Here is a 20,289-nt window from a genome sequence, read left to right as displayed (position 1 = left end):
TACTTATTTTTTAAAATAACAGGGTTTTTTTTTTAAATTATCTCTAGTCCTTTTAGGTTTTTGTAGAATTATTGTTATGTTGCCGCCCTGCAAATTGGTTTTTAATGAGTAAAACAAAAATAATCCAATTCGTTGAGATTTATATTTGAGTTAATAATTATTTTCATGAAATTAATTTTTTATGTTAAAAATTACGGCAACGTAGTTAAACTTAATTTTGAAGTTACTTCATCAATAAAAATTCAAAAGCTTTGTCAAAACTAGCGAAATTATTTTCAAAAAAATTGTTTTAATCGTATGTACATAACATCATACTTGATTTTACAATTATTAAGCACAATAAATGAATTTGCATACCTATTTCTTTTTAAATGCAATAACTTAAATAAAAATTAGTAATTTGCTATTTTTTTTTAGATTTTTTTACACCAAAGTTTTTGGCGAAGAAAAAATTCGCCTAACACTTATCCTTTTAAAGTTATGAATCAGACAAAAAATGTTTAAGTATCTGTTTTTTATAAATTTTATTTATATACATTCAAGTACCTACATTATCATTTATACAAGTATTTTTGCTGAAAAATTTATCACAAGTGATATTAAATACCAGTTTATATCATACTGAGAATAACTTACTGCGTAAACTGGGGATTTAAGAATCTTGAAGAAATTAGTGTATTTTCTTAATTGTTTGGCATTGTTAAAATGTAACCTTAACTGCCTTTGCTTCACAGATTTGATTTATAACCAACTTAATCATAATTGCCATTAATAATAACTATATATTATTATTCAATTAAAATATATCGGCTATTGGCTTATATTAAAGCAGAAATTAAATATGTGATTATTTTTCGTTTTAAAATATTCTTGTTGAATCATGTGTTTGACCTAACCCTATCTAACTTTAATGCTATATATTTTATACAGACCATGAAGTTATTACGAACAATTAAACTTATTTTAGACAATTAAAATAAGACAATACCTATTATATTTGTTCTTTAACCAACAATAATACGACGCAAAAATAAATCTACCAAGGCCAACGCAGTTGCATAATTTAAATTTGTTATTACAATATATTTAAACTATATTTTTTTATTATTATTAAAATACCTTTTGTTTATAGATATTAAACATGACTGATACTATTACGGTATTATTTGTTCTAGAAAATATACATACAGCAATAAATATTAACACATTTAATAATAATAGTAAATACACGAAACTAGTACAATATTTGACTTAGGTACTATGAGTATGCCTACTTAAGTTTTGATAATAAAATATTACATTGTCTGTGAACCAACAATTAGATAACATAATTAATTACAACTATTTATCACGTTAATTACGTCCCTATATTCTAAACATGTATATTATAATTCATATATAATAAACTATTTTTAAAACGAAACATAATATTATATTTTAACATTGTAGATAATTAATATTTAAAAATCTATGTATATATCTATCAAACCATTTGTATAGTATAACAAGTATTTCGGTTACAATCACAACAATAATTAAGTATTTCTAAAAAATATAAAACAATTAATAATAATTATTAGTCCTCGGGTTGTTTGTGATATCACTATATAGGTAGATAAAATACTGTAATATATAGATGTATCTATCTAACTCGAATTGGTATATGTTTTGAAACACATCCATAATAATAATATGGATACTTAGTTAAGTAAATATACATAACAATATTAATAATACTGTACTTGGAAGCACTCGGGATTAAACATTATAATATAATATAGTAAACAAAATAAGTAATAACAACGTACATATTAATTATACAATACAGCTATATAAGTCAATACAATATCATTAAATAAGTTTTAAATATTTTGAACTTTTACGTAATTTTTCAATAAAGTAATTTTAATTTAAAAAAAAACAATTATATTATTTAGTACAGTATAATATTTCAATTTTATACATTTAATAGATTGTAATTTTTTTTTTTTATTCTCATTTGTTTACCCTGAATCACAACTAATTAGGATTGCTGGATCAGTCGTACCCGATTATTATATTGCTAAATGCTAATATTATATAACAATAATATTAATAATAATAGCTATTAATGAACAAGGATAATTATTTTAAATTTCCAAATACAGTAAATTAATCAAGAATTAATGTAATAGGTATTGGATATATATTTTATGTTTTTACACTAAGAGTTGGGCAAAAAATAAATTACCACTAAAACAAATGGAATAACTGTGTATTAATATTGAAAATAAAATGCATTTCAAATCAGACTAGTTATATTATTTGTGGCACATTTGAATAAATCGCCATTTCGAGTAATTAGTATTATAATATTTTCAATCAATAACAAAGAATTTATTCAAATAATGCCCCAACACTAAATTTTGCAGTCTAAATACTCATACTTTATTAAGTACTGTAATACTTATAGTACTAATCACAGGAATAATATTTTTTTAACTAGGAATAGCTATAAATGTATAAAACCGACGGCTTTATTGCCATTCATATTGCTCTGTGAAGACTTGTTTCATTTTTAAACTACCTTCTTAAATGTTAATACGTCCAAATAAATAAAACATTTAACGTCCGTCGTGAGAAAATATTTTAAACGTTTTATTAATTATCATATCCGACTAATTAGATTCTAAAAAACGTGTGATGTAAGATTTTCAATATATTGCCAGTCACAATTTAATATAAACTAAATAACCAAAACGGAGACATTTGGAAAGAATAATTATATAAATATTATAAGCAACATTTTTTTTGTACTCAAATGCTGTTTTTTTATAATAATCTATTGATATTGATTTCAACAGAAAGTAATACTTGTGGTAATAATGTTTGTTTTAAAACCCCCAAAAAATAGTATATTAAATCATTATTTTCTATCTGTACTTGTGAGTGTAATTATTGGGATTTCCTTAAATGGCCCCTGTTTACTGTTATTATAATTTAAATTATTATAAACTCTTCAAATCGTTAGGCACTTAATTAGTGTAACAGTCGGGGTCTATATTATAACAATAATTTTGAATTTTGTCAATGGAACAGTATTATAGAAACAAAAATAAATCAAGAAGCCTTTCATTTTTTTTATTTAGGTACTTTCTACAGCAATGTAGGTAATTAAAGAGTTCCCTCCTTGAGTCTCCCTTGACTCAAAATAACTTACTATTTTTTTACAATAATCTTAAAACACTCAAAACACGTGTACAGTGTGTTCAAGAATGATAGCTTTGATAATTTAATAAAATTTATAACCTTTTTTTATTTTATCAAGCACAGCTTACATGGATAGTGTTATCATTAGAGATGGGCAGTGTTTTTTTAAATATTTATTATACGTTTTAAATCATTAATGCATTTTTCTAATTAGTAAATTTTAGTTATAATTCAAATTTGTCAGTACACAATATATTTATCAGTACTGTTGGGTGTACTAAACTCAGAGGTGTTGATTATTATTGCTATTAACGGATGAAAATTTATTTGAACGTGTAAATTTGAATAAGGGCATAATATTATATTGAAACGATACTTCCACATTTGACAATACGTTTTTAGAATAATGACTGTAGGATTTAATTTTTGAAATTTTCAATACTTATCTGTTCAACTTTATCTACAAGCTATTCTATAGTATTATTATATGATCGTTGAAGGTGGTTTTATTATCGAATAGAACGACAAAAAAAAACCTATCGCCGTCCAGTTTATTGCCATTATAATATTAAGTAGTAAAACGTGACAGTCAAACGTCTTCCTTTTGGCAATAAAGAAAAGGCAACTCGAGTGTTGACCAATCCGGTCGTTATCGGTTTTTACTATGCTCCGTCTCACCAGAGAATGGTACTGCGCACAAACCAAAACGCACACATCCACAACTTCAGACTGTGGTCACCCGGTCGTATTCGACGTAGTGCACTACGTCGTTAGGCGTATGTCAGTAAATCACGTCACAAGGGGCGACCATGGCTTCCGTGTCGGAGTTTTTCACCATCGCCCTTGTAACCGCCGCCGCCGCCGTACCGTCACTCTTGCACCGGCGAAACCACAGTATGGTCAATGCCGCCGACAAGGCCACGATGGCCACGGCCACGGTCAGACCGATGGTGTACACCAGATGTGTGTAGAGCAGGTGCATGCAGTAGCTGAACGATTCGTCGTAGCCCGACGGACAGTGCTCGATGCCGTCGCACCACAGCGATTCGTTGATGCAAGCGTTCAGCTCTGGACACTGACTCAGGCAGTACGGACCGTCACTCCTAATCCTTGAGAACAGAAAAAAAAAGGTTAAGGGCAACCACACTTCTTCTTGCAGATACATCAATACATGGATATGTCCTGCAATCTAGTATCTCTAATCCACTATCTCTATTAATTAGACCCACCCCTACAAACTATTAACATATGAAATCGGCGCAGAAAGATATGGGTCGGTTTTATTTCTGAATGAAGGAGACAAGACTTACAATTAGATTTAATTTTAAAAAATGAGTGTCATTCGAAATTTGAAGTGAAAGTATACTTTTCAAAGATTAAGATAAAAGCTGTTGTAAACAACCATTTTAATTTACACTATTTACATGACTTGAGGTTACTCCCACTTGGATGTCTTGATTAGTTCGCCAACGTTTCAGAACAATTGCACGTTCCATCTTCAGGGCTGTGGTTCGATGTTGCTCGTACCGCGCTCTCCTGCAGACTGACCGATTTGCTTCCATGGGCGTAGGTTATATACCATACCCCCACCGTATTCTCCGCTTCCTCTTGCCGCTGCTAGCTGTTTTCTACGGCCACTCCCCTTCACCTTGGCCGGCTGTCGCATGACTACACCCACGGAAGCGAATCGGTCAGTCTGCAGGAGAGCGCGGTACGAGCAACATGGAACCACAGCCCTGAAGATGGAACGTGCAATTGTTCCGAAACGTTGGCGAACTAGTCAAGACATCCAAGTGGCAGTAACCTCAAGTCATGTAAATAGTGTAAATATAATACCCCACTCAAGTTTTAACAATTTTTCAACCATGTTAATGTTTTGTACTTACCTGGATGAAAGTTGTATCCAAGACACGATGTACGATCCCGGATCCATAGGTATAAATTCGATGACGATGTCTCGGGAAGTGTTAGTCATGACGTTTTTGGTGTGCCATCCGTCGGAGAAGACCTGCGCGAAAATCGGCATTATAGTTGTACAGGGATGTAAGTCCACCGGCCAACGTTAATAAATCATTACATTATTACAAACCTCCACCGTGTAGTAAGGGTCCGGACACACTACAGTGTGCATCACGTTGCCGGCGTGCACTATGAATCGATTCTTTGTGGGACAATGTACGTGCTCAGAATTTTTGGCTACCGCGTGCGAAGAGTCCGGCATCACCAGACCGGGCAATTTTGCGTACAGATAACTATTCGTGTACTGTTGTAGGGTGAGTATGACGAAATGAGATTCGCACGAAGTCTGAAACAGAAAATCATTTTTGAAACACCCTGTAAATTAAGTTTGTTTGCCGGCAAACGCCACCACTCACGTTGTAATAAGAATGGAATGTGAAATGGCCCCCGGGTCCGGACAGTAGGTTGCTCTTGACTTCGCAGCGTTTCGGTACCACTTCCTTACGAATAAACTGCACCGTGGCTTCGAAATAATGCAGCCGGAAGTCCTCGGTGGAGTTCATGTTGAACACTTGCCATTTGATCGAAGCCTTCGGGCCCAGAGTGACGACAGTGAATGGCAACAGGGACGCGTTAGTGGAGCACAAACAATGCCGGGGCACTAACATTGTCTTGGGACCGTTGATTTCGTCCAAAAGGCTCAGCGACGAGCTAGTGTCTCCCACGCATTGTAATGTCCCTCTGTCATTGTTTACTCTACTGTGACAGCCTCGGTCCCCGGAATTCATTTTCAATATAGTCACTTGGGCCACGTCGCCGGGTTGTCCTTCCAACCTAAATACACAGCTACGGGAGACAAAATTCAATTAGACGTTTCACAACAACGCCAACGATAATAATATTTGTCTCTAACATGTGGAAATTATCTCCAAGATAATAAAATATAATACCAGAGATGGAAAAAATAAACCCCAGCTGGTATTCTTTGTTTGTTTAATCCCAGCAAATGTTTTAGGCCGAAACTTTACCAATGTTTGGAGTTAATAAAAGAAATTTTCTTAACTTCAGTTGTCTTTTTACTTCCTAGTTCCATATTTCTTTCATATGCCTCACTCTTCTTGTGTTGCTTCTTTAACTGAATTATTTTCTTCAATTTGTTTTAAATATTTCTTGTCATAATTCCTAATCTCTTTAATAATACTCGTTCATTTTGTATGCCTGTTATTTATGTTATTATTTTCTTTTTGAACTCGACATAATGCCCGTGAGATTTTATAATAAATAATAATTTAATGGGTTAAATTGTATACTCGCCCTGGCCTATATTTTACCCAAGTTTGTTCCAATTCACAGTGCAATTACCGTATTGTCCATTATTTACAATAGTCAATGTATTCAAACAGATGGAAATTTAACGTTAAAAAAGTTTTATGTATTTTAGACCATTTATATTTGAACGCCAAAAGTTGTTGAAAACAAATTAGCTGATTTAAAACAGAGAATAATTGTTATTAGGAGGGTGTCCTTTTATCGTCGCTCATTTAATATAGAAAATATTAAGCATACAATTATCGTTCAATGTAATAATTTTGATTAAATTACAAAATAGGTTTGTAAAAATAATTAAGTAATCAAAAAGAGTATTTTTGTGATTTTAAATAGGTTAAAAAGTTGTTTTAAAAAAAAGTTTTGGTCATTTTTTTGCATTATTTAAATTTTTAGTTCATTAATACTCATTAATTACCATTATCAAGTCATTTTTCAGCGCAATTTTTGTTGATTTTTTAAGTCATTTTTGCATTTTTTTAAAGTCATTTTTATAGGGTTTTCGGGTCATCAACTTCCGAGCCCTATGTATTATCATATTTTAACGTTGCTATCGTTTAACGGACGGTTTCAAGAAAACTAAGTAAACACAATCCTTCTTCCGATTCATTTTTTGATATTATTAACCCGACTTTCAAAATTTATAATTTTATTCTGACATTTTTTTTACTTTTTTAAGTGCTCGTATTTGAGTTTTCTACAAAAAATACCGTCGAGAGAACCCAACAGAAAGTTGTTTGTCTTTTCGATAAACAGAGCTTAATAAGCTCGTTGCTTACCTAAGGTTTTTGTTGCCGCCTCGGCCGTAGAGAAAGACGTTCTTCGGCGAACGGATGGCCATTACGCTCGAAGGACTGTGCTTGGGCCGGTAGAAAATTCTGGAGCATTTATTTTTGCCTTCGGGCCAAGCGTTGCCGTCCTGGTGCAAGTCGACGAATTCGTACAGAGCTTTGAACGACACCGGTCTGAAATGCAAGCAAAATATGTAGGGTTATTCACCGTTTAGACCGACCGACGCCGAACACACGGTACTTTAGAGCCGTGGCGTGCTGTATGTTAAGTTGAACGGTTAGCGACCGGGACGTGGACAGAAAACTCTCGGACAGGGTGCACGGCCGCTGTTGTCTGGTCAACAAGAAATGATCGCAAGACCTGGGCGTCTGACCCGGGCAGTAGTTTGCCAACAGCGTGGCGTTGTTGTGGCCGTACGCCAAAGTAGAATTTCTCGAATCGCTGGAGGGCAAAAACAAGCAAACAATGAACTTCAAACTTTGTTGGCACACGTGTATACTGGCAGTGTTGGGCAAATTGTGTAATCTGATTAATGATAACGATTAATAATTATTGTAATCGGTAATCATACTGTTAGATTGATGTAATCATAATCAGAAATGTAATCGTGTAGGTATGATTACTGTAATTATATAATCATAATTACATTCGATTGTAATCGTGAAATGATTAACGATTATATTTTTATAACCGCCTTGGGCTCAGTGGTGAAACTAGTGGGGGGAGGGAGGCTGAGGGCTTATCCCTTTGACTAAAACGTAGCCCCCTCCTAAAAAAATATTCCTTGTTGACTTGACTATCAGTTTAAAATTGTCGTTTAAAAATTGAAAAGTAACGATTAATGAACGTTATCAAAACTCAAAATGTTTTTCAAGTAAAATTATTATTATATTCCAAAAAATAAATTACTTGTTGGCTAACAAAATATTTAGAAAAAGCAGAGTTAAAAAAATGATTTTTTCCAAGAGATATTACCAAAGAGGTCAGACCATCGTGGAACACTCTGTATATATTATATTTATATATAATATATTTTAGAGAAAGCTTAGGGCGGTTAAACAATTTTTTAAAATTTATTTCATGATTACAATTGAATGATTAACGTAATTATATTTTCGATAATTAATGATTACAATCATGATTACTGATTACTTTTACAAAACGATTTAATGATTAATGATTAATTTAATCATTGTTGTAATCGGTTACGTCCGACACTGGCGTATAATAGTATACCACCTACACGAGTTGCGCACAACTTACCAAAACGGATGACACGCCAAGGTTCCGTCCCAGATCAGCAAGTTTGTCGAACAGTCCGCGGGTTGCGTGCCGGACACGTAGAACTTGAGCACGGACACCCATACCTTGTACCTGGAAGAATGGACACCGCCGCCGATTTCACGGACGCCCGTCGGCTCGGCCGGCGTGGCCTGCAGATGGTACCAGCAAGTGGTGTTCTCCGGCAGCGAATGGTACGGCGGGTGCAGCCATCCGCGTCCCGTGTCCCGTATCCAAAATTCACACCGTTTGTTTCTCGTGTATTTGATCGATTCGGTTTCCACGAAATGCACCTAAATAAAATCAGATCACTTTTGCTGTTGAACCTAACCGATTCTCAGTCAGTTCTTATGTTTCAATAACTCACTGTGAAGTGATCGAAAATGAATTAGGCCGATCAAGTTAAAAGGACCAAAAGTCACAACATAAATTCAACGCCACTTAAGATTTTGATGACAATAAAAAAAAAATATAAAATCAAGAAACTTAAGAGTATCTACACTTTATGCAGATTCATCAATACATGGATATGTCCTGCAATCTAGTTTCTCTATTAATTCACCGCCATACTCCTCCAAACTCCTCCTCCATAATCCCTCTATTATTCACCTACATACTCCTCCATAATCCATAATGACGCCAGCACATAAGACATATCCGTGTTAAAATAAATTAAGGCAAGAAATTATGTTTTTTAATGAATTTTCTAATTGGATAAATAAAATAGTAGTGTTCAGTTTGGTATTTTTCACCATATCTTTATAGTAAATCAGAACGACACAGAAGATATTGCGAATAAATGTATCATTTTACACCTTGATTAAACAAATCGTAAACGAATTTGGCAAAATTAACTGTTAACAAATAAATTAGAAATCCATTTTCACCGGTAAATTAACACAGTGTGGGTGTATCGTATTTGGTAACTAATATCCGACGGTAATTGATCAGTGTCAAAATACCGATGTAGAACATTCATGCAATAATAATAACAATCAGTTATGATTACCATATCATAATCATAGCGTTTACATAACACCAGTTCATGGAAGAATGTACAGAGCTTTGTTTTTGTTGAAGTACCTACAATGGCAATTTTAATACACTTTTTATTTAATTTATAATTTTAAATTGACACAGTTTTATAATATTGTCAAACACAGATGAATAAAGATTACATTTTTTTTTACTAGATTTTTCACTGTTTTTTTAAATATGTCTTAACGCTCCAAAAATGATCCATTAAATATTATATTAAAATTTTCACTATTCATTTTATTACTGTTTAAAATGTTTTGGATTGGGAAAGGGCAACGGTAGTACTATGTTCTTGTTTTAAAAATATTACTATACTTGGATATTTTATAAGAAATCAAATAGTTTTTACGGTACAATAAGGGTACATGTTTTAAAAGTTTACTGCAGAAAGGAGGAGGAATCGTCCTCGACTTAAAACAATGATTAAAAAAAAACTATTGGATTTATTTTTCTAATTAGGTAGACATTTTGATATAACCTAATAAAAATGCATGCTAAATTTTCAAAATTATATCCTTATTTATTCATTTGATATTTAGTTATTTGTCTATCATAAACAATTTTTAAAAATAGACTTGTCCCTTTTCTGCAGTTTGCAATTCATATATTTGTGTAATGAAGGTTTTTGTTGTTGTACCATTTACATATTGAATGAAATTCCTGATTTGACGACCCTTTTGTAATGTAATGCGGGCTTAGGAGTTTTTGGCTATTAAGAACACCTAGTTGCTGTAATATGGGTCGGGTCACGTCGGATGTGGTTAAGTTAGCGCCGGTGACAATTACTGGCCACGTTCGAAAAGTTTAATTAGTCAGACTAACCATCAGAGTAGCAATGGTCAGGGTTAAGCTCAGGTCGACCGCAGTGATACGTTGTGTGCTAAGTATTAAAGTCTGAATAATATATGCAAATAATGCTTTTATTTTACACAAAAACATGTGTTCTTGAAAAAGCGTAGTGTGCAGTTTAATATTGATCTGACGCTTTTTTTTGATTCTATATTTTCATTGAAGTCTTATAATAATTATTTACTACTTTGGTATCCAGAAATGTAAGTATTATATCAAAGTGTATTTCTAATTCATCATAATTAGTGTTGGAATGGTGATTAGCGCTGATAAAAAATTGCTTATTAAACTTATAAATAAACAAAATTTCAACAAAGCTACTAGAATTAGAAAAAAATACCAATTATAATCAATTTTTCCATATATTAGTATTATAATTAGGTACTAACTGTAGTTAGTGTATACTCTATTTCAAAAATGTCATCAGTACTACTTGGGCTAAGTAATGCATGTTTTTCACTATGAATTGACAATTTTTTTCTGTGGCAATTGCAACCATGTACTTTATAATTTGTCTACATTTAAATATCTTTTCATGCTTATTTTTTAGTGAACAGTATTAGAAGTTGCTGTTAGTTGACATTATTCAAATCTTGTAACAAATTGAAATCAGTGTGCATACCATTTTAAAGCTCCAGAGAAATGAAAATGGCTCATCATGACGTGTAAGCAATACTAATGTATTGTGTGCGGTTTCCTTATAAACCGGCAATGCTTTTCTTCGATCGAGTTTTCATATCTGGCATGTATTTAATTACGATCTGGCGTTCCATTGTCATAAGGGATTTATTGTCTTTCCGTACGAGACCGACTCGTCTCATATTACAATATATAGTATCAAGATATTTCTGATATTCTGAGAGAAGCTCCCTTAAAACTCTCTTTAGCTTATATATTCAGTCTCTGATGTTCAGACGAGCGTGTATTCCATTAAATACACAGTTACTCGTTGAATATGCGTTTTGAACTTTTGACCCTAAAGCAATTTTGGAAGTTATTTTGTCCAACTAAAATCTAAATGTATAGTTCCAACTGTATATAGTTCGCTGTAATATATGTGCAACATGTTGCAAGACGTTTGAAACAATAAGAAAACATGTCTAATACCCGTTACAATATACTACAATACTATAATATTATCTCCACTCTAGTTTGCAGCTCCAAAATTGTTGGCATACTTTAAAAAAAAAACCTAGCTGAAGTGTATATTTATTTTGTTCTTATATCTATTGCTAGCTAAAATCAATCTTAAATCTCGTTTGAACGGGCGCAAAATATTTATTCAAGAGAGATTTTTTTTTTTTCTATCGACTACAGCTACTATAATGAAATCTGTTTGTAAAAAAAATCTGTGCTGTCGACCAAGAAACGCGGTATCTGCTCACGCATAAACTCAGCCTCAAAGGTTTTAAGTATTTTTTTCCAAAAGAAAAAGAAGAAGAAATTTCCATTAGATTCCCGTGTTTACACAAAACCCCTATCTTGAATATTTCGGATGAACTATTTCATATCTGAATAAATGCGGCATGCATCTATTCAACATTATAGCCGTTTGAGTACCATTTCTTTTGTACTATGTACCACTATAATATTTTGAATATATATAAAAAAAACACAGAAAAGATTTCCTGTTTTTTTTTTTTTTATATTTGAACAATGATTTTTTTTTTTGAACATCATATTCTCTTTTTTATTTATAAAACTGCCTAAAGAAAAAATCTTTAATTTAGGTTTACAAAAAAAATGAAACATTTCATCTTTAATACTGTAACCACATACACTGTGTCTTGTTTGTTGTGTGGATCAAGATTAACAAACAACGATACTCACAAAAATGTTGTAAGTATTATTAAAACACATTCATAAGTTCAGTAAAAAGTACTATTATAATACTATTAATGAAAATGTGAAAATAAGGAAATAAGAAATTACATTGTTTAAAAGGAAATGCAATAGTGTTAAAGAGGTAACTTGAAGTGGCAAGAAGTCAAATTTAAGTTTTTGTGAACTCTCAAATTGACACTATAATTAATATAAAGCACGAAAACGCTTCTATTAAAGTTTGTTGTTTTTTCTGCAATAAATTTAGTATTATTTCGGGGTACGTTTATTTTGAACCGCAAGTATTATAATTATTTTAGTCTTAAGAATGTATTTTATCGCCTTTAATCGAGTTAGGCACTCATAATTATCTCAAGCAATTATTTTTACATTGAACGCAATACCTTGGTTGTTTTTAAATACCTTTTTAATCTAACTATTAAAGTATATCATGTTATAAATCCATCCGTTATTGATTACTTTCAATAAACTCATTTTATTTTAATGTGTTTTATACTGTCATATGAAATTTGTTAATTCATTTTGTTTACATATAAAATTGTTCATGATAAATTTACAAACAACGGTGTATAAAAAAACCATAATATTTGTTTTACCAGCCCCGCCAATTCTGGAGAGTCTAGTTTTTCACATTTCATTTTCCCCATAGTATATATTTTATTTATTTATTTATCAAGCGTATGGCTTACAGAACATTCATTAAATTATCACAAAAATTACCTATACAATTAATTATAATAAAACATAACCGACATCATATATTGACCTACCTAATATTTATGTGCATTATTTGTGAATTCTTACAACACTAATTATGAGTATTCTTTCCAAACCACGTATGTTGTTTATTTAAACTATAACAAATTCTTTTGTATACCACTTAGCCGAGTGAAATGTAAATAATTATTACACACAGTACTTGGGCGCGGTGCTTAAGTATACTCAAGGTTGTTAAAATTAGCTTTTAGGCTTCTGGATTGTTTTTAATTGTGTCTTTTGAGGGTCCACTTGAAAAGCTGCATTAGGCAAGTAAACCACAATGAACAATAAAACAATTGACTACCGTCTTAACAACCATCGTCTTATTTCAAGTTCGCGCCTAATTAGGGTTAATTAAAAAAAAATCCCTTTGTTTTTACCGGTTATTAACTATTATACCATTAGTACATTCTACAAGAACTAATTAAAACAAACTGTTAAACTACTATTAATTCGATTATTATGCAATTTGAGTTTTGGTGCTTTGAAGTTGGCTATTTAGAATAATGTATTAGCTTTACAGTTTTGTGTTTTATATTTAAATTTACTATCTTTTTAATCTCTTCAGCCACTTGTAATTAAACCAGCAATGTATTAACTCCACTATGCCCATAACACGAGCCACAGAATTAGGCAAATGTTGAATATTATACAATTTAAACGCACGCTTATTACACTTGAATCTTAGTCCTACATAATTTAAATGAGATTGAGCTAATTTTAATTTGACGTACACAAAAAACACAGCATTTACCTGTACTTGTAATTGAAATCCGTGTAACGGGCCAAATGGATACATCAAAGTACCGTATGGAGACGTTGAAAACTGCACTAATAACTCAGGACCACTGGACGTAGTCAATGGGACAGTCTCACCAGATCCACAAAATCTTAGCAAAATCGGATCTCTAGTGGTGTAACCATCGTAGACAGTTACATAATCAGGTACGTTATCGCACTTGCTCCAGTCCTGCACAGTTAAAACGATTGTCGTTAATAATTATTGTATGCACTATGAACATATAAAAACTGAGTAGAAACAAAAACAGAATTTGCAAAAACTGCACTTACAATTATTTATTTCCCATTATTTTTTTTTTTTTTGGTAATATATTAACTTTGTTGTGGGACATGTTTTGGATTTATACTTTGCCATGATTAATACTGTTCGAAATTCGTTAGTAATAATGCCATACAAGTAATAAAGTAATGGAAGTAAATAAGTATAAAGTATAGCAATATATAAGATCAGTGCCATAATTAAGCACGAGTAATCGACGGACGATCGCCAAAGTTTTCGTTGAAAACTTTCTCAAGGTCTTTGTTGTTTGAGAAAAGTTAAAAACGTGTAATACAATTTTTGTTTTAACATAAACTTAATACCTAGTACATACTTAATTTTAACGACTATGCGCAATATAGACAAAGCTCAATCAAAGTGCTTCAGATGGGGTCTTTTTACTTTTTAGTACTTAACAGAACAAACTAAAATTTTCAATATTTTAAGGCGACATCCCCTAATTTCAGCTGATTTTAGTGAAATGAGAAATGTATAAATAACACTAAATTTAGACGACTAAATTCCAAGAAAAACTGGGACACAATAAACTGGTGTGATTTTATACATTTTATTTTCATACTAATTTCAAGCTTAACATATTGAGTCAACATTGTTGACTTATCTTCATAGTGTTTTAATTATTTACCCATACAACAATAATATTTAATATGTATATTTTAAATGTTTCAACCCTATTAGAAATATATATTGTAGTTGTGCATGAAATAGTAGAGAAATTTTAGATTTTGAATTTGTAACGCGGCACTCTGGGTATGCAATATTAATACTTCTGTGAATTTTGGAGCGTGCAACTTTTTTTTAGTATTTGTTTTTTTACAGGAGACACTGAATTGGCATGCGCGTATTGATTTTATGAACGAAAAAGTTAAATTTGTTTTTAATAGATTTAAAAATAGTTTGAGTATAATTTAATGTACTACTTGCAAAAGTAAATAAAAGGCCTGACTACTTTATTTTACTCCAAAGTGAAGTTACTCGTTAGTTACTATTGTGGGATAATATAGTTATTGATTAGTGTTGGTTACTGTAATTGGCAATATACGAAGCAATAATTTATTATGGTAGAAAGAATCCTAAAAACCCAATAAACTAAAACCGAAAACACATTCGATATATTTTCAATGTTTAACAAAAAACAATTTTTTAATTTATTGTGATAGCCAATAATAAGTGGTAAATTATTGTTGACAGAAAACTGTAATCACAACGTTGTTATCTTGAATAAAAGTATCTATGATAACGAAATAGTGAAAAAAAATTTTGATAACTGAAGTTTACATATTAATTTTCAAAAAATATACGTTTTTTAATTAAAATCAATGAAAATTGATGAATTATTATTGCAAAGAGCGTTAAACTACATGACCGCTAAAATGATGTATTTATTAAAATTACTGTAGGGTTACGCTGTGGCTTACACTAACTGACAACGTACAAATTATTTTTCCTTAAAATAATTGATATTATGTAGTGGCTTACATCGTTTGGCATTTTATAAACTGATTTTGTCACTGTGGGTCACATAAAAAAAAAGCCTTTTTCAGCCGAGTTCTGCGACCACGAAAGAGAGCATTGTTATGTATATTAGGAGGCTAGTAAACATATCAAGTTTCTGGCTAATATTTTAGTGTTTAATATCTGGCTTAAAAAAACAATTCATAGAGAATTTGGGCCCTTAAACTATTTTGAATTTATCATTTAGTTCTGATTTAAACGTTGAACGTACAACATATCTCTTATCTCTTATCAGATAACAGCGTAACGCTTTTTTGGTAACACGTTTTTCGGTCATGTGCCAGAGCTAAAACATTCCCATTCCCATTCCCACCCTAACCACATACCTCATCTCTAATCTCTAATCTCTTATCTCTTATCAGATAACAACGTAACAAGTTTTTGGCAACGTCAGTTTTCACGACAGTTTTTTCGGTTATGTGCCAGAGCTAAGACGCCTGAAAATGTCAAAAATTAAATGTTAAATTTTGATCAGAATAAAGTAATGCGAGGGTTACAACAATTTGGCCAAAGTGTGTATTTTTATCTGTACAATCGATTTCAATCATAACCTCAAAATCGAAAAAAGCGAGGGTTACATCTATTGAGACCATAGAGTAATATAGAGGGGCCGTTGTTTTCATAAATTGAAGCCGGAACTTCGACTCCTTTTTCAGAACTATCATTTTATCAAAATAAAATATTGTACTGTTTGGTTCATATGTACCAACCTACGAAATACAGATAAAATATTATTTGCCAATAAACATTTTACATATAGACGATAAATATATTGTAATCACGGCCGTATATATGACCGTGATTGTAATGTATATCAAGGGCGTCCGCAGGGGGAGGGGAAAAGTAGGGGCAGTTGCCCTCCCCCTTTGGCTTTTTCTGGGTCAATTACTCAATTATTATAATCATTGTTGATGATTTTAATGTCCTAAAATACTTTTAAAATTCCCTAAAAATTCTGAATAATGCACTAAATTATTTTTATTTTTAATAATATCGATATGAATTTGGTAAAAATTGTAATATACATTTTAAACTTATAAACGATTGAAAAAAGTTATGTACTGATACTTATCAAGTATTTATCTCAACAATATAATCTATAGTTAATTATTAACAAAATGCATGAATTACGTCAATTACGAGTACTGTACAATAAAAACCAAAGGTGAAAATCAAGCATGAACATAATGTTTCGTTTTGTAAATGTTTTGTAAGTAGTTGTATGTAACTGACAAAATCCGTGATATCATTTGTTGATAAAATACAGTGCACCAGCATATCATATATTGACATTTTACAATATTTTAAACTATACAAAACGGTAGTTCTGAAAAATGAGTCTAAGTTCTGACTTCAATTTAGTTATACAGGCATTATAGGGGACCTCTATATTACTCTATGATTGAGACCTATCAACCATCGGTATGATATTGTTTGCGCAGCCGGATCGAAATTTATATATGAAAATGGACTCGTCCCGGGATTTGTTCAGTTGGCATATTACCATATTATATTTATAAGCGATTTGTTTTCCAGTTATTATTATTATTATTATACCTTTCGTTCGACAGGATTCAAATCCGCGCCTTCCTGATCGGTTTTGTCCGTTTTGATCGACACCAATCGACTGTAAGGCTGAGTGATGGACACCAGGGCTTGATGACCGTGCGGTATGTGGTGCTGTCGAATGGCATAGTAACAGGTCAGGTTCCGGGGATACAGTCCCGGATAGTTGGGCGATTGTAGCACACACCGTTTCTTATCGCAATTGCTAAATATCCGGGAACAGTACGTGCCTTCCATCAGATCGCCCATGTCGAACGTTTCATTGGACACTATTTGATAAATAAATAAATGAAAAAAAAAAAACGACAAAATAATTTCATTATAACGGTCGTCACAATTCGATTCAATTCTCAAACGCCTAGCGCATATCGATTAAACCTTTGAAATAAAACACAACTTGACTGATTTTTTTTTTCGGTTGAAAAACCCAACAAAGAGAATAATAAACAATCGAAATCAAAACAATGTTCTCCGTGGCGTTGTATAATTCATGTTTAAAGTGAACAATTTTAAGCTGCTATTATCATTTATTAAAGTGACGCAAACAATGCGCGTATTATATTATACATTTTTACATAAACCTATTATCGTTATTCGTGCACAAAAGTAGGTACCTTTATAAATTATTCCATTGTGTTTTTTTAATTTATTCTGTAAAGTTTTATTTTTTTTTATGTATGAAATCATTGCTGGATTTATTTTATTTGTTTAAATGTAAGATTCACGATCATTGTAAAACAAACGTACCGTTTAAAAGTTGTCAATAATTAGTATAATAACAATAATATAGTTGATTAAAAAAACTAGATTTCGCTTTAGAATAAATTTAAAATGGTATAAATTATAAATAATTTTTTTTCTTATTAAAACTTTGGCTTACAATACCTTGTGTTTTTTCTTTTATGTATTTATCTAGTTTAATTTTCTAAATTTGCATATAACTTATAGTCAGAAGGCTATGCGTTTTAAACTGTATTAGACAAGTCCTTCTTAAGTTATGCCTAATAGGATTATCATAATGATAAGTCCTATAAAAGCGGATGCGCAATTTTAAGTTGAAATTAAAAAAGTAAAAATACATTAATGTGTTTAATAAATTATATATTGTTTTAATTTTTTATACTGTTTCAAAAATATCCGCGTTAAGTTTGTTAAGTTTGAATAAACAGTATTAAATTGTTCAACTTTTTTTTATTAGGATAAACAAATTAATCAGTGGAAATTATACACAGGAATGTGTATAACTGCCCATTGAGCGTTTAAATTGAAAAGGTTTTCTTTAAAGACTATGTCATAAATTATATTTTACATTTTTAAATTAGAAAAGTAAACAATGACTTCATTATATAAACTCTATCGCCACTCGTGAAAATCCCTTGGGATTATTTTAGACAAGATTTTAATAACTATGGATTATGTCAGACCGTTCGGGTCTAAAGTAAACACTCTACACAGTAAGATGCCCAAGATCTAAGACAATGAAGGAGTGTATATACATATAAGCCGGATGCTACAATAAGGTCTGATATTATAATGAACACAAAACTAGCTTCCTTTAATAAACGCTGTGCCACTGTGGTTGCAACGAAAAACCTCAAATGTCTTATGTCTACAACAAAATATGTACTTTTGAGACATAACATTAATCAATGTGTTAATCGTAAAATACGGAATACCTAATAGTAATAACAGGTCTTAGCTGATATTGTAAATTACTTGTGTTCTTTAAAACTTACTAAAGAGAGCTGTTTTTTTAATTACTACCGGTAGGTAGATGGTCGGTAGTTATGTATAAATATAATAAACAAGACTCATTCGTTACACAATTTCAGATATTCAACATTTTTCATTAAGCAACCATATACTTAATTAGATGTCAGTAAATACCGTACGGGAATATTAATCAAAGTGTTGTCTAGAATAATATTATCTTATAAAACCGCATTGCAACGTTAAGCTGTGTTTCTACAGCCCATAGGTAAGATATTTTCTTCATTAATTCAGTGTAACATTTTATTTTTTAAGAAAATAATATATAAATATATTGACGAGCTTACTGTTGTTCTATTATTTATCCAAAGGTTAAAATAATGTTTATTAATTATTATCAATGAAATTATTTTTTTTATAAACCTTAGAATTGTGTATATCAAATAATAATAATAACATTGTTTTATAAACTTAAGTATTTTACAAAAAAAAAAAGGAACTAAAAACGGTTCAAACACAACCGGAAACAATTCTAGTTATTTATTTTAAAGTGAACAATATTAAAGTAAGCTTAGTATAAATTCATACGATAACTTCCACAATGAACTTTTAAAAAAAAACGCTTTAAAGCTTTAGAGTATATTTTACTTTATATTTTATCTCTTGTGAAAACTTTTGTTTTTTAAAAATATTTGTATTAATAAAAAAAAAAAATGGCAACCGTAACTTTAAGTTTAAGAATTTCAAAGTAGAACTTGTATAATGTTTTATATACATACTCATTCACTGAGTTTGTACGTTAAAATCAAATTTAAAAAACTTTGACACTTTGTTTTGGTTTATTTTAAATGTTCCACGCCCTAAAATACATAAACGATAAATTACATTGTTTAATTTGATATTCATATCCTACCGTGAACTTGGAACAATAGCCAATCAAAATCAATTCAGTTTTCCAGAAAATGTCAGTTTTTTTTATTGCTATACGCTTTTTTGAAAACGGCCTAATACAAAAATGTAAATCTAAAGATATATTATGTATTTTTCGTAATATTTCATTTGTTTTTTTATTTAACCATTAAAAAACCCCCGTTATTTTACAACAACTGTTACACCTTTTTTTTACACTTTATACGACAGCAGCAACGTTTACAAAGTCGGAATTTTGTTTAAACGGCGTTGAGTTTTGTTAAGAAGAAAAATAATAATATGCAAATTACAACGGCATTACCACTAAAAGGCACTTAAGCTCTTCGCTCTGCAAACACGACGTTTTACTGAAACGTCTTAACGTCGGCGGCATCTCCTAATTGTATTTAAGACAAATTCAACGTCTGCACCATTCGCAAGGACACAATGACATAAACACATTATTTTCCGTT

General features: G+C 31.1%; 1 protein-coding gene across 1 annotated transcript in view; it reads right to left on the bottom strand.

The window, feature by feature from the left end:
- Positions 1-1,521: 1,521 nt before the first annotated feature.
- Positions 1,522-20,289, bottom strand: part of LOC126840515 (uncharacterized) — a 35,552-nt gene continuing 16,784 nt past the window's right edge. Inside the window, exons 4-12 of the mRNA XM_050576315.1 lie at positions 17,189-17,466; positions 13,790-14,005; positions 8,530-8,840; positions 7,507-7,707; positions 7,254-7,439; positions 5,565-5,994; positions 5,279-5,494; positions 5,076-5,197; positions 1,522-4,298 (exon numbers count right to left, since the gene is read on the bottom strand). Coding sequence (XP_050432272.1) covers positions 3,971-4,298; positions 5,076-5,197; positions 5,279-5,494; positions 5,565-5,994; positions 7,254-7,439; positions 7,507-7,707; positions 8,530-8,840; positions 13,790-14,005; positions 17,189-17,466 — 2,288 coding nt within the window. The 3' untranslated portion in view covers positions 1,522-3,970. The remainder of the gene's footprint in view (positions 4,299-5,075; positions 5,198-5,278; positions 5,495-5,564; positions 5,995-7,253; positions 7,440-7,506; positions 7,708-8,529; positions 8,841-13,789; positions 14,006-17,188; positions 17,467-20,289) is intronic.

Source organism: Adelges cooleyi, unplaced genomic scaffold (assembly GCF_023614345.1).
Source record: "Adelges cooleyi isolate 19-005CV unplaced genomic scaffold, UGA_ACOO_1.1 ACOO_flye_CR_arks_rails_tigmint_CR_PRNA_108, whole genome shotgun sequence".
NCBI classification, from domain to species: Eukaryota; Metazoa; Arthropoda; class Insecta; order Hemiptera; family Adelgidae; genus Adelges; species Adelges cooleyi.
The sequence above is the reverse complement of the archived record's forward strand: the minus strand, read 5'-3'. Positions and strand labels throughout refer to the sequence as shown.